Source organism: Diadema antillarum, unplaced genomic scaffold (assembly GCF_040938485.1).
Source record: "Diadema antillarum isolate AM-2024a unplaced genomic scaffold, OU_Dant_1.0 seq00000886_RagTag, whole genome shotgun sequence".
In the NCBI taxonomy this organism is placed as follows: domain Eukaryota; kingdom Metazoa; phylum Echinodermata; class Echinoidea; order Diadematoida; family Diadematidae; genus Diadema; species Diadema antillarum.
This window is the reverse complement of record NW_027271750.1, coordinates 445133-461858: the sequence shown is the minus strand read 5'-3', so window position 1 is coordinate 461858 and position 16726 is coordinate 445133. Positions and strand designations below refer to the sequence as shown.

The following is a 16726-nucleotide window of genomic DNA, read 5'->3' as shown; positions in this document are numbered from 1 at the left end:
AACTCCATGTTGCTCCCAGGGAGGCGGGAAGAGTCTCTTCCCACCTCTCTGTTGCTCCCCAACGTGCATCGTGAATGCGTGGCGTTTCTTGTCACCGTCCGTACCCGAGGCTGCTTTGTATTTGTCTTGGAATATTGATTCATTTCTTGTCATGACATGAGTGTAGTAATCGTTTTGCATGGCTATGTAAAAAATTGTGATACAACGTGTACTCAACTCGTCTTTGTGAATTTTTTTTTTCTTTCAGTCCAAAAGGAAGACAAAATAGTATCATGACGTTTGCAATTGTTCGAAAGGTCTGCTTTTGATAACTCACAGACTATCAAATCACCCTTGTTTTTCCCGCTCCCAGGCCCTCCAAATTGAGCAATCCACACGCGCGCGCAAATTCCTTTGCCATGTGGTTTTGCCAGCCAGCTGTCGGAATGTGCTTTGAAGTTACATTTCAGCCTGGCCTGGCTGGCATGAATGGGTGTCGAGTTTCAATCAATACCTACTGTTGTTTTATTCTTGTATTTGAACATGTCGTTTCACCTGACAACACACGGAGATCGGGAAGGTTTAGGGCTGGGAAGAGGTTTTTGTTGTGTGTTGCAACCTAATCCGGGCAATTAACCCCAGAGGGCAATTACCCCCCCCCCCCCCCCCCCATCCCCGCTAAATACTGGTTAATGGTAAGGTTAGAGTAAAGATTAGGGTTAGGTTTAGGGTGAGGAGTTTGGGTTATGGTTAGGATTAGGGCCAGGGGAAGGGTCCGGGGTAATTGCCCTGGAAGAAAAGAGGGATACGCTTTTGTTCTTGGTCAAATCGATTTTCCTATGGTGATGCTGTGGAGCTAGAAAGGAACAAAAAAAGGCAATTATGACGTCTGGCGTACTTCCGGGACGTCTTATTTTTCTTCCACTCTGAAAGTTCCTATTGTTTGGCGTTATCACTGTCGTAAATTGTTATATAGTTACCCTCTTTCGCATTATAAACTTAAAGTCCATAGAACATTCATACGCATTAAGATCACACTCGAAAAGCTATACTGGTGTGTAGTTTGAACACAGCAAAATTAAATAACGAATATCCCGCAGAAAATTATGCGTCATGTGGGTCCATTCATTTTCTTTTCTTTTTTTTTTTTCATTTGTCTTCTTGTCGATGTGGGGGGTATAGATTCAGGATATACTTTTCCTTTTCCCCTTTCGGCCCGGTGCGATTACTCCTGGTGCTGACATTCTTTCTGCTCGTCTTCCGATTATACTGTTGTAAATAAATGCACATGGAGCCCCAGCTGTATCGCCAAAAAAAAAAAAAAAAAAAAAAAAGTCTATCTAAAGTTGACCTGCAAGTACATGTACTTAAGTAAAATCTGAATCAATTAGCCATGGTACGGGTTTGCGGTTTCAATCCCCTCGAAGCCCGATATTTGCCTTTCAGCAAGACACTTTATCCACAAAAGGCCAGGGCTCCACACTAACTTTCATTTCGGTGGCCCGATCGGGCCACCAAAATGATTGATTTTTATTTTTTGGTGGCCCGAAAAGAAAAACAAACAAGCAAAACTATCGGTCCTACTAAACATAGAAAAATAAATATCAAGTATTACTGAAGTGATACAGGTACCCACGTCTAAAATAAGGAGAAAATTTAATCATCTTATACCGTTATTCTGAGTTCTATAAGATTTCGCAAATATATAGGCTTATAATAGATTATTATAAAAGTTGATGCCTATCAAATTGGTCAAAATTTACGTTTGAAATGAGAAAGTGGGAGCATTTGCAGACATTAAACATCCGACATTTGTTTTAGCATCGTAAAGAGCCAAAAAATTACCGTTATTTATTTCTGGTGCACATGGAAATTCAAGCAATCATTCAACATTTACGAGTATTTTAACACCTTCCGGAGCCGAATGTTACCGTTAATCATTTTCAAATGTAAAACCAAGCAACCGGCATTCATTCTATCATCTTACGGACCTGAATATCATCCTTATTCATTTCCGAATGTGAAAGCAAACATCCGCTCTTTATTTTATCATCTAACTGAGCCGATTGATACCGTTTATAATTTCCAAATGTACAAGCAACAATCTGTTACTTATTTTAGCATCGTACGGAGCAGAATATTACCGTTATTCATCTCCAAATTCAAAAGCAAACACCCGACATTTACTTTATGATCGAAGGAGCCGAATGTTACTTCTGTCCACTTCCGAAAGTGAAATGAATCATCTGACATATTTCAGCATCGCTATACGGAGCCGAATGTTATACTGTTTTTCACATTCAAACGTCATCCGACATTAAATTTACCATCAAACGCAACTGAATGTTATTGTTATTCATTTCGAAATGTTAAATTTATAGCAAATGTCTGATATTTATTTTAGCATCTTAATTATGGAGCAGAATGTTACTGCTTGTCACTTCCGAACGTCGAAAGCAATCATCTGACATTTATTTTGGCATCTTCCGAAGCCGAATGTTATTGAGCACTATTTACTTTCGAACGTAAAAGCGAACATTCGGCATTTCATCGTCGTAAGGAGCTGAATGTCATTGTTATTCATTTCCGAACGTCAAAGGGATCATTCGACATATACATGTATTTTAGTATCTTCCGGAGCTGAATGTTATTGCCATTTACTTTTGAACGTAAAAGCGAACATCCAGCAATTATTTCATCATCGTACTGAGTTGAATACTATTGTTATTCATTTCCGAACGCCAAAGCAAACATTCAACATTTATTTTAGCATCTTCCGGAGCTGATTGTTATTGCTATTTACTTTCGAACATAAAAGTAAACATCAGACATTTATTTATCGTCGGACGGAGTTGAATACTATAATTGTTATTCATTTCCGAACGTCAAATCAAACATTAACTTTCACCATCAAACGCAGTTAAATGTTACTGTTATTCATTTCGAAATTTAAAAGCAAACATCCGACAGTTATTTAGCATCGTATGGAGCAAAATATTACTGTTATTCACTTCCGAACGTAAAAACAATCATCTGACATTTATTTCAGCATCTTCTGGAGCCGAATGTTATTGCTATTCACTTTCGAAAGTAAAAGCAAACATCCAACATTTATCTCGTCGTTGTACGAAGTTTATTATTATTGTTATTCATTTCCGAACGCCAAAGGGATAATTCGACATTTACTTTAGCATCTTCCAGAGCTAAATGCTATTATTATTTACTTTCGAACGTAAAAGTAAACTTCCGGCATTTATTTTATCATCGTATACGGAGTTGAAATTCGTTATCATTTATATCCGACCGTCAAAGCAAACATTCGACATTTATTTCAGCATCTTCCGGAGCCGTATTTTATCCCTATTCATTTCCGAACGCAAAATCAAATATCTGACATTAATTTCAGCACCGTACGGAGCTGAATCTTACCATTATTCATTTCCAAAAGTATGAGCAAACATCCGACATTTATTTTTGTATAATACGGAGTCGAATGTTGCCGTTATTCATTTCCAAAATTGAGAGCAAACATCTGACATTTATTCTAGCAGCTTACGGAGCCGATAGTTACCGCTGTTCATTTTCAAAACTGAAGGCAAACATCCGGCTTTTTTGGTGGCCCGGCGTGCGTTTTTGGTGACGCCGGTCGCAAATAAACCATTCGCGAAATCGTGATTCGATTCGCGAAAAGACTCCGCTAAATCGCTACACTCGGCAGGGGCTACGTCGTCCTTTCACCAGGTCTCGTTTCAAAACCAAAATCTCGTGTGAGTTCTTGCGTTACCTATCGTTAGTTTTAACGAAACATCGTTAATTTGCGTGAGGGATCGTTACTCATCGTTACCCATCGTTACTCATCGTTACTACAAACGTTAATTTTCCCGATCGTTACTTTGCGTTACTAACGATCCAGGTGAAACCGCTTGCGTTAATGAAACGTTAATGTTGATTAACGCAAAGTTTCTTTTGGTATATACTGATTGTAGTAACTTGTAGGTCAATATCTTTTTGGGCATTACTTACGATCGGTTGTGCAAAATGAAAACACTGAACAGGGTAAATTTAACAAAGCCACTAACATACATGTAGAGCTGAAGTTACCTTTTTTTTTTAATTACTGGTAATTCAACTTTTGCACTGTCACAGATTATCCAGAGAGACTTATGGTTGGTAGCGGTAACTTCATATCTTCTTCTGATGCCACCTGCTGAAGGCAGACTATCACTATTGACACTTCCAAAGAAAACAGAATGTCATTACCTCCTAAATGTGACAACTTTAATTCTACCTACTAGTGTAGACCATCAAATTAATTGCTCCCAAAAACTCTTTTTTAATACCAACATCCATTTTTGATGTATTACACTTGTAAATATTTATACTAATAGGGCTCTCTTACGATACAGCCGAGCCCTGACAAGAATTTATCTACAGTTTTGGATATCAAACAAAAGCAGATTGTGCATTCATTAGAGTGTTGCAGTGGCATCATAAATGATTTCTATCCCCCTGTCATCCTGTTGATGTGCACATGTAATGTAGGGGGTCACAGTGGATAGGGCTTCTAGAGTGAGCAAGTGGGAGCATATTGAGTTGTTGCGTGTGCAACCCCGCTTCGTAAATCTGCACTTAGTGGATGTTAGCCAGTGTGTTACAGGGACACCGCTGGGTGCTTAGCATGCAGTCATCCCCATTCCATCACAGTGCCAGCTGGGTGTTGGGAGCATTCGTATTCATGAGTGTTGACGATCATCGATTGGAATCCATCACTAGTCCTCTTTATGGATTTTGTGGCCTTGCCAAGCCAACCAGTCTCTCCATTGTATGCATTTCACTCCCATTTCAGTGCAATACATGTCATACAAAGTGACATCTGTTTTATTTGTTTGGTGGTTTTTTTTTTTCTGAATAGGATGGGTTGTTGAACATGTGCCCAGTCTAGCTTTGGAGTAGATATAATTCACTTCAGTGTTTTCTCTATTAATGTACTTTGGCTAGTGGTAAATAAGAATGTTTATTTAAAAAAAATATTTGAAGCCTTTTTTTTTTTAATTATGACTGTTCACAATTGAAGTTGTGGTCCTCTCTTATTCTGAAACTTAAAATACATTTTAGATTTAACTTACAATTTGTAAACTACATTGTAGATTGTCTGTTTGTTAAAATGGGACACTGGTGTAAGTCACACAAAATCTGTTTTCTTGATCAGGGAGCAGCAAACTGTTTGTGAAATTTTAAGGAATATTCAAAATAATTGCTTCAAAGTTCAAACTGTATATTTAATGTATACTAATGCAAGATTTTATATATTTTTTAATGGTATAGTTTAAAAGCCTCATGTGATATCAAGTTAGCAACTCTGCAACTTGATTGAGACATTTACGTTGTATACTGTATGTCACTTTACTTTCCATTATCTGAATCTGACTTGCCAACACAATGAGTGTTCTTATTTCCTTAAACACACACACACACACACACAAACAAAAACAAATCAAAATTCAGAAGCTGATTGGCTATGTACAATTGTACTAGATGCATTTTACTTTAACTACACAATGAATGTTGTCATTTCCTTAAACATGAAAACACAAACAAATCAAAATTCAGAAGCTGTTGGCTATGTACTAGATGCATTTTACTTTAACTACATGTATGATAGTTTAGTGAGGCTTTACTCTCAACTGCAAATAGCATCACTCTAAATGTCAGGTCAATTTGAATGTAAATATTGGGTTGTAATGGAATCACTGTTCCCAGAAAAAAAAAATGCTCTGAATTCAGCTCAGTTGTCAAAACAGGGAATCTCCTATTGAGATTTATTTGAGTGAATATCAGTTTGCTAATATTATGTGAGAAAAACTCTGTACAGTGTAGCACTCTACATGTGCCTTTGTATCAATAAAACAAACTGATCCGAGTTGAAGAATTTATTTGAAACTGTTGGAATTTTAAAAATGAACCAATAGGATGTTTTTGTTTTTTTAACTTTCATTTTATTTTTATTTATTCATTTTTTTTTTCAAAATGAACAAGGTGCCATAAACCCATTAGCCTGCATTAGCATTGCGACCAATGTGGGCACTTGTCTGCTGAAAGAGTATGGCTAAGTGATCATGTTCCTATCAGATATTATACATCATGTATGAGCCCTGTAGTGTCTGTAATGCTATGCCAGGATGCGAGGAAAAAGACCTGCTACCTCCAAATGCCTTTCAGGGTGTGCGAAGGGAATTTTACACTACGGTTGAACTCTGCTACACCCTTGAATATCAAACAACGGATTGTGTCATTTAGATTGTCAACTCCGTTGTAAATCTGCAACACTTCACACATTAGACGGATCATACAATGTTTGCAGTACATGTGCTCTGCCTCAGGCTGTGATCAAATTGATTTGATGTCTATTTTTAACCATGCATGCCAGGAATTCATACTGAGGCTGCATACTTACACTGTACATAAAAAAGCTACTAAGTACATTAATCCGTTTGATAAGGGGACCTGGTGGCCTGTGTATTAGTCGATGGGAATTTCAAAATTCAGTATTAAACAGGTTAATATGTGAATTTTGTTTTGCTTTTTCTGTAATTGTGTCTTTACAATGTTGTAGAGCATGTCTTTACATGAATACCAGTGGATGATTTATCAATGGTAGTACACTAGATCTAAGTAACCATATGGGGCAAATTATGTTTCTGAGTGTCTGCAGTCACCAGCTCTTGTATTTAGACTATTTGGGCCGGATAATAAATACCTACTTTTTTTTCTTTCTGTAAAGAAGAGAAGTTTCTAAATACTTCTTGTTTTGTATCTTATACCTAATAATGACAATTCTCCTGGAGAAATTGCATATAAGATAAGTAGTAATCCTATGCAAGGGGGATGGTGAGGAGAGCAAACATTTCAGAGAAGAGAGGCAAGAGAAGGATACAATCTGACAGTGGTTCCTTATGACTGTTTGCATTTGCATCGTTATACAGCCCACTCTGTGCAGCTACAATATATAGATGATGACTGGCGGGGGAGGGAACATACCGAATGTTCCACCTGAAGGGTTTGAAATGCTATTGAGGGAGGTTATACATGTAAGACCCGAGATGAAGTCGAGGGACTTATAGCCTCCCGAAATAGCATTTCAAACCCTGAGGGTGGAACGTTTGGTACATGTTCCCGACAACAAAAGTCATCATCTGTTATATTATATGGGTTAGTCAAATACGTCAACGTCAACCACCAAAGATCGTAGAGATTCAGTGTACTTACGCGTAGCTAGCGTAGCCCGACCAGACGCTGTTAATACGCAGTGCGCTACACAGCGACTGGGCTGTATAGTGTACGATCTTTGCAACCACCAGCATGCATATATGTAGAGCACAGCAACGCACTCGATCGCTTGCTCGCGCAGAGCCAAATTCACTGTGCGCGCATGGGTGGCCGGTCCTATAGGCCTTCTGTCATTTGTTACCTGAAAATGTTCTCCCATGGGAGAACACTACCAAGAATGTTCGCCCATGGGCGAACATAACGAATGTACCTCCCTCACGTGACTCTGTTTAGCCAATCACTAACCGGTATTTGACTAACCCATTTAATATTGTATTTTAAAGGTCTAACAATGGTGCATAATATGGTCACATGTGGCAGTATTAGTTTTGGGAAATTGTGGATATATATGTATGTAATATCGTGACAATTGGGAGTACATGATGCTCTGTATTAAAATTATCACAGTTTCTCTTTTACGTGGTTTTACTTACATCATATTATAATTTAACAACACGTGAAAATGTCACCCATGCGCTGGTGTAATAGTGCACTTACGACAGCTTGTGTCAATTTGCGAAAAAAGCATATCGCAAAAATGTCCATGACCTCCTCATACGCGAAAATATCTGTACGCAAAAATAACAGCTTATACAGTACAACAAAGTGGAGACTAAATAAAAAGAGAGAAAAAGATTTTCCATCACTTGTTGACATCTTATTCCAGTTGTAAACCCTGCTCATGAATGTACCATCCATTTCCAGCAGCTAAAAACACATCTCTTTGCACCTTTTGTTGATGTCCTAGTATAGAAAGCCTGCACTTAGGTTGAAAAATGGCTTCATAACCATATCTCCATGTTCATTTCAGCACATGGATATGTTGCATCCTAGAAAGACTTACATCCCGTATCTCACATTTTTATGTATTAAAGTTGTTGCCATAGAAACCATGGTGCCTGTGCCGATGACAGTAGTTAGGATTTATGGTATGGTAGTAGATGTGATGCATGACCAATGCAGGTCTGCCAAAGAGTAAAAAAAAAAAGAAAAGAATGTTATCAGATGGTCAGATTCACTGGTTAAAATGTGTGTGGGAAGTGTACAGAGAAGCAGTTTAGTGTAAAAATTGTATTGGCAGGGGGAAAAAAGAAGAATTTATACACTGTATCTATGATCTTAATGGTTATTGTTGTAATTATTGGCACATTTTCAGCACAAGGAATGTTATGTGGTCAATAATGAGACTACTCTCTGCTGTTTTATTAAAGTGAGTGTAGCAATCTGAATCAAATGTAGAATTTCATGCTACATTGACTGTAACTTCTCTTGGTGTCTGTGACTGTCTTTATTATTTCTAACCTCCATCTTTTTTTCTCCTGATTCTCGCCTTGCTATATGCAGCGGTGCTCCTGCCATCTACCCCAGCCCAGTGAGGCTGCAAGCCACTACCAAGCAGTCTGCAGGGCAGTTTATGCTGAGTACCAGGAACTTGCCACTTTCCTCAACAAAATCTCAGGAAGCAAAGAGGTAAGGAGATGCATGTATCATAGAGTTTGTAGTACAAATGTATGTAAGTTCCAGCTATTTCAGTTTATAGGAAAATGTTAAACTAAACATGGGGGCCTTTAGGCTCACTTGCAAATGCCTTCTTTGTGATACAAACTGCATGACTACAGTCAGGCTTTGTACAAAGAAAACATGAATGCTTTTTGTGAAGTGTATATAATGAAGGGTTAATTTCTTAGCCTTAGTTGGTGTATCTGAGAACATGTCTTCACGAAATATGTGCTGCAAATTCATGGAAACAATACAGCTGCCACTGTTTAGTAAGTAATGGTAAAAATGGGAACACTGTGCTACAAACTCACAGAAAGATTTCTGAACACAATTATGCTCTTTAGGAGACATTGCTTTGATATGGGACAGTACAGTCCTCATGAGATGTTTGTCTGAAATTTTAAGTTTGTACCTGCCATGATATCAATCTCCATAATTATACAAGGAAATTAAAAAAAAAATTGAGTGTGTTTGCATATAGGCCCTATACTCACTGATAGAACAAATAACTCATCCAAGAATTGTTATGTGATATAGGCCTGGAGGCAATCTTCCTGTGTGTTTTCTGTGGTTGGTGTTTTCTGTACCAATCAGCACTCAAAGCACAAAAAGGGTTTTAAAAACATTTATGTGGACATGCATCAATCCTTGTTTCAAATTCAAGTTGATTACGACAAATGGTGCTGACAAAGCTGATGTACGAAGAAAATTGTCCACGATAAATGCATTAGGAAGCATATTTTGTACTCGGAGCTTGTATAAATTTGCGAGTTGTAAGTTGTCATACTGTGTGTAGACCCACCATATGATAAGTAGGACAGATGACTCAATGTCTGACCTCTGTTAAAGTCTGCAGTACTTCATCTGGAAAAGGGATTAACTTATCTTATGTAAAGGAAACATGAAACAGCAACCCCAATGTACCAGTCATGTTTAGAGTCCTGCCAGTCACATGACCAAGATGGCTCATAAGCCATGCCATAAAGACAGCCGAGTGATACTACAAAGTCCATCACTTCATTTTGCAGTAAACCAGTTGCGCACGAATTAGATTTAATTGTATTGCTGTTGATTGACTTTTTTCCAAATGCAATCTTAATCTTTTTCTATGGCTACACTCTTCTTTTAGTTTGTTTGCCCATGCATTTAATGATATTGATTTAAATGGTTCTGGGACAATTACCCCAGACCCTTCCCCTGACCTTAACCCTAATCCTATCCTGAACCTGATTCTAACCCTACAAACCAGATTCTAACCCTAAACCCAGCTCTAACTGTAATCTTTACTCTAACTGTAATCTTTACTCTCTTTTTTTTTTGGGGGGGGGGGGGGGGGAGGGGGTATGATATGATATGATTTACAGTCATGCATCAATCTGTCAGAAAAGTCAATATCTGAAATTTGAATGATATATTATGCTTTTTTTAAAGTAATCATGTTGACATGATATGATGATATTTACTTGTACATCAGTAAAGTTTGAGGAAGTGTTTATATGTATCACAAAAATTATTTTAAGACTATTAAAAGTGTTATCCTGTGTGTGTGTGTGTGTGTGTGTGTGTGTGTGTGTGTGTGTGTGTGTAGGTAGTACAGAATGACTATAAAACTGGTTTGTGATTGAACAAAGGTCTAACATTGACAAAGCCCAAAGGTATGATGTGGTTCTTCTGCTATCAGAATGAAATGTGATTCTGTGTATATATGCAGATTAAGGAGTAATTAGGCATATGGGAGTGGGGAGGGAGGGATTTCAAACAACTATCACAAAGTTGTAAATTTACAGTAGACACAGTTACAGTGTGTTGTACTAAATTGAATGACATGACTGTAACAATTTCACTTGGAAGCTACCATTGTAGGATGGATGGTTTCACTTCATGTGTACTGGTAATTGAAGAGAGATGAGAACGTCAAAACAAAGCAGTGTCTGCTTTGAATTGCCAGGGAAATTGTAGCAGTCTGTGGTGAATACGTGCCCTTTGGAACTTGTTTGCTTTTCTTTAAGGTTAGCAAAATGAAATATGGGTAGGACAGATTCCCCTATACACAGCTCGATGACAAATCCACAAATATTTCCCTTTCAGGCATTCAAATATTGAGGTGAATAGCAGTCAAGGATAGCGTACTAGCCTGATTCAGTGATGATAGATCTTTTTTCCCCCCAAGTGTCACTGTGTGATAACTTCACCTTTGATCAGGGTGTTATAGAAATAGATGCTCCATCATACAGACTGCACATGTCTGGAGTGTTCTCCATGAAGGGAGCCTCTTTTATTGGCAGGTTTCAATAGAATGTGGGTGTTCACAGGCCTATGTATTATTGAGAAATAAATAGAAAGAGAAAGAAAAACATATCCTTGTCAAGTTGTGCCGCACAGATATAAGATTGAGGAAGAGTAACTGTGATGTGTCACCCACTCGTCATATTGTCAAATTTCATCCAGTATTTGTGCAGAGTGAAAAGCCCAGTAGACAGTTCATTCAGAGATATTTAGACTCTGGATTCTATAGACTGTTTTTTTGTTGTTGTTGTTGTAGGCGTTAATAGTGAGGTTGTTGTGGCATGCACATTCATTTGAAATGAAAAATACCAGAAACTGAATGACAGAGGAAACAGGTTGTAGAGGGAGGAATGCATCCCCTCTTTGTTAGAACTCCTAATGGCCCAATAGCCAACAAAATGCAGTGTGGTTCGTATAGAAAATATTTAACATCCATTGCTACACAGTGTAATATACAAATGATGCACAGGATAGAGTGCGTTAGTGTAGGCGTATAGTGCACTCGAGGGTATTTACAATTGTGAAACATGCTTAAATAATCCTGTGCATCATTTGTTTTATAAAATGGGTCGAAAATTCGAAAACTAACAGCATTTTTCAGCGTTTTTCACGTACCTTTGTGGGTCAAGACGTCCGAAGATGTTCGTCCCAAACATTTACCCACGTCGCACTCGGAAATCCCGCACATACAGTATAAGTATGATGGGGGGTTGGGTTTCCGGACACTTAAGTTCCCGCATGAAAACTTACTTATTTTACATAGAATATGCACCCTTTACCTTAAAGACTTGATATAGACTCCTCATATACGCCTACTGGACAACATACTCTGAAAACGGCGTGAGAATTAACCTGCTAAATCGTTGGATTTGCCCTTCAAAGTGACTCCATGTACGCGTCCGGTCCCACAACGCTTGGTCTACTGTACTGTACAAAGTGTACGTATAGTATACAAATGACGCACAGGTCTGAGTGCGTCAGTCGGAATTGTGTGCATAAGGTAACTATGGAATGCTTAACCCACGAGGCGAAGTCGAGTGGGTTTAGGCTAAATTCCATAGTTACCGCATGCACACTATATTCCGACTGACGCACGAAAAGACATGTGCGTCATCTGATTTATAGAATGGGTAATTTTCTTGTCAAAAACCCATTTTTCTATCGTGTTACCCGATGACAAAATTACTGGATGCATTTCCTTTTGGCTTGCCGTAAACAAGCATGCATCAGTTTTTACTGGACGCACGGCCAGCCATGCATCAGTATTTACTGGACGCATGGCCAACCTGAGTGCGCGAACGCTTGTTTAGTGCGCAAACCTTTGTTACAAGTACGCGTACTCTTGCTACAAGTGCGCGATAACATGTTTACCACACGGTGACTCAGCGTACGTAGCGTGCGGCCAGTAAAAATCAACACATAGCTCTCGACCAATCAGATCGCAGGATTCTCGCTACCCATTCTATAATAGAGTATACGTACGCCACACATGTTATGCACAAGGGAAGAAAGGCCGGCCGGCCGGCTTGTGATTGGCAGCCCGAACTAGAAGTTGTTTACTGGATTGACAGCGCGTATGCATGCAATTCAAAGGAGCCGCCGCGCGCACAGACGATCGGCAATAGGATTTAGTGCAATGGGACTAGAATAAAGGAAGCACACATGACTCATTTCAGCGCTTCCTATTGGCTACATTCTTGAACCCATTTTATAATTCATTCTAACCCATTGACAAAGAGCTTCTTACAATGTACCCACTTGTACAACTGGGTCGAGAGGGGCATTAAGTATGTTAACAGTGAAATACCATGGTGTATTTCAAAAACTGTGGTATTTGGCACAGTAGTTCAATGTAATTAATGTGAACGCAAGTACATTGTACAAACTGTACACAGCAAAATATGCTGAAATACATCACGAATTGTACCTTGCTCTTTATGGTGGCAATTCAAACTTTGCACAAAATATTCATGCGAGATTTATATGTGAATCATGTCATGAAATACCACCAATCATACAGTGGTATACTTCTCACATGACCAGAAGGAGATACAATGTATGGTACCATGGCACATATATGGTGGAATGAGAACAATACCAAGTAGATTACTGCAGTATACTGAATATTGACTGTGGTATTTCACCAATGAATATGGTGCTGACAAATTATCATAGCATTTAAAGGACAAGTTCACCTTCATAGACATGTGGGTTGAGTGAATGCAGTAATATTAGTAGAGCACATCATTGAGAGTTTGAGGAAAATTGGACAATCCGTTCAAAAGTTACGAATTTTTGAAGTTTCTGCTCACTCAAAGCTGGATGAGAAGACTACTATAGCTTGTGATGTCACATGAGTACAATGATATAAAGAAAGAATAAAGAAAATTCAACATATTTTCACTTTTCTCGCATAACAAAAGAACACTTGACTTCTCTCTTTCAGAAGGCAGGGGGAATAATATTACCCTTAACATTTGTCAGTAACAAGTCGAAGAAATGTGCACTTTATTCAAAAAGTAAAGTTTTGTGAAATTCTCTTTTTATTTTCTTTATATGGTTGTACGCATATGACATCATACACTGTAGTAGTCTTCTCATCCAGCAGTGACTACGCAGATGCTTTAAAAATTCATAACTTTTGAATGGATTGTCCGATTTTCCCCAAACTTTCACTGATGTGTTCTACTAATATTGCTGCATTCACTCAATCCACTTGTATATAAAGGTGGACTTGTCCTTTAATACCATGGTAATTTCGATGTGAATGCTCCAAATGTATAGATAAGAATGTCTTGCCAAAGGACACAACTTTCATGACATGGCTTGAACCTGAGACCTCCTCAGCTTTAGGGTTGGTTCTCATCCATAGACCATGGATAATGCCCCAGCTCTAATAGTACGAAAAATCTGCACACAGGGACTGTTATAAAAATCTTCAAATATCTTTGGTTGGTGCTGCTAGGCAATCTGAGCTTTCTCCTATCATATTTGTGTAAACATTGCATTGATTGATTGGATTAAATTACACAGGTTGCATATGAAAAAAAAGACAAAAATGATGAAAGAAAATGAGATGTCTGTAACCGATCCATCATAATCAGTCAATTCCATTTTTTTTAAAGGCTTGTTGTACACAAAGGTGTGGCCATCATCTCACTTCCACTGGCAAATTGATCTGTGTGAATGGGAAAATATCAAAACCATCCTGTCTGGAGACAGTGAGTTTAGATAGCTGTGTTTGCTCTCTCTCCTGGTGTTCAGTGTAAACACATGGCAGGCTGCAAACTTACACCCAGGGTGTAGAATGGAAGACAGACCATAGACATGGAGAATGTTTGCACATTCAACATTGGTCGCACCCACTGCACTTTGAATGAAGTTAAGAGCTTGATAAATCTAGGTGGTGGGATGACGGGGGAGGGACATTAGGGTGGTGTGTCCTGGGTTGGAAATGTCAAGCAGAAAGGAATGTAAAGTACCTGGACTTTTTTGTCAACAAAGGCAGAGTCTATTTTGGTCCTTTTCTGATTATCATCCTACTCATGTGTCTGATGGGCCCACTGAATGCGGGAGATTGTACTGTGTAGATGTGACTTGGGGTAGAATGGAAAGAGTTATATTTGCCACGAAAGTATTGTTTGCTATCCCCGAGTGGCAGTTCTAATAGGAAATCTGTCATGCGATAAATGATCAGCTCCTCGAAAGCCGACAGCAGTGCTTCCAATTATCTTTTATTTTATGATTTCGTATGAGAGGAATAAAGTGTGTCATGATTGCCGGTTTTAACCGCAATTAGATTTCATGAAATGAAAATACTTGTTGGGGAGAGGAATCGGTTGATTTTACTGCAGAAGTCAATTGTATGCATCAAGTCAGTAATTCACTCCCAATTCTGCTGTTTTATGGTAATTTAAGGTGATGTTATACAATTGCACATTGTATATTAATTGAGCCTAGCTCTGGCTGAAGCCTCTTTTTGAGGTTCGGTTATCTTTGCTGTTTTTCTAAGTTCATGAAACATTCATTTGTCTACTTGCATTCCCATTATTTGTTTGGGATTTTTTTTTATACGTACGTTCTAGAGAAGCAGAAATAAGAGATAGAGGGAAAGAGAAGAAAATATGATATGCTGGTTCATTTGAGCAGAGATTATGTTGCCTTGTTTTCCTGATTTTGATTTAACAGTATGCAGAACAAAAGCTTAAATGTGAGAAGTTTTAATTGTGAAGTTGTGAAATATCAATCCTATATGGGTATATCATGTTCCATAGAAATATCAACCTAGGCAAGATTAGCTTTAATGTGGTATCATATATCATAGGTGTAAAATTTAATCCGTTGAAGAGGCCCGAGGCCAGAGAATACTTTGACAGGTGTCTATGGGAAATGCATGTCATAGCAATATCAGTCTATCCTCAACGGGTTAAGATGCTGTGTGTATAATAATCAAAATTTCCTTTTAAAAAATGATTGCTTTTTAATGCTACTCTATAATATGTGCCACTTTGACTTTTCACATCTTTTCCCTTTTGTTGCTTTCTTTCTGTTTTTCTGTCTCTTCTCATTTCTCAGATTTTAAGAAGTCTTTCGGATCAGTATGATGACACAGGAGGTCATGTGGAGGATCTTCAACCAAGGGAGTGGGTGAGTGTCTCATCTGTCTTCTGGTGACACCACATTTGCTCACGACTGCGACAATTGCTCCAGTCTTATCTGCTCCAAGGACTCTTGTGTAGGCTGTGTTTATCTAACTTCAGAGAAAGAATCATGTTTTAAAATGCGGTTTGAAACACGATTTGGGAGGAGCTGTGTTTATCTAACCATCATACAATCGCAATTAAAGTGTTGTCACTGCGCACCTGCTGTGCGCCATTCGACCCTGGAGTAAAGGTCAGCTGCATACCACCAAACATGCCTCATCATTCACACACAAATAATTGGTAGAAAACACAACCAGAAACAGCTGGGAGTTGACCGTGAGATATGCGCGTTTCAAATTTACATTGCGTTTATCTACTCACAGAAAAGTGATCATGGTCTCAAATGTGTTTTAAAACACCCTTTGAATGGCATTTCAAAACGCTGTTTCTAAACACGTTTGAAAACACGGTTGCGTTTATCTAACCCCTGAAAATGCCTCAAACATGTTTAGGATCGTGATTCTGCCTCAAAATTTTTTTCAATAAACGCACCCTTAAGAGTTAGGGTTAGAGGTTCGGGTTGGGGTTATGATAGGGTTTCAGATTATGTTTGATGATTGAGATTAGGGTTAGGGTTTTGTTTTTGGGTAGAATTTATGTTCGGCTTAGCTAGCAGATATTTCATGGTCCAGCAATTGCCACAGGAGCAAGTGTCATGGAACCCTACCTTCTACACTGAAACCATTTTTGTTTATGCCTCGGCCACGAAGTGGTGCCATAGGCATTATGTTTTCGGGTTGTCCGTCCGTCCTCCGTTCTTCCATCCGTAATCAGTTTTGTGGACAGCGTAACTAAAAACCGTTTGAGGTATCCTAATGAAACTTGGCATGTATGTATGAGTGGGCGAAGTTGTGCCTATCAACTTTTAGGTGCACATGCTCAAGGTCAAAGGTCAAGGTCAAATGCTCAAAATTTCACTGTTTCCCCATATC

At 38.6% G+C, this 16726-nt stretch overlaps 1 protein-coding gene across 1 annotated transcript in view; it reads left to right on the top strand.

The window, feature by feature from the left end:
• Nucleotides 1-16726, top strand: part of LOC139740819 (protein spire homolog 1-like) — an 82460-nt gene that overhangs the window by 20567 nt on the left and 45167 nt on the right. Inside the window, exons 4-5 of the mRNA XM_071651391.1 lie at nucleotides 8650-8775; nucleotides 15667-15738. Of these exons, the coding sequence (XP_071507492.1) occupies nucleotides 8650-8775; nucleotides 15667-15738 (198 nt within the window). The remainder of the gene's footprint in view (nucleotides 1-8649; nucleotides 8776-15666; nucleotides 15739-16726) is intronic.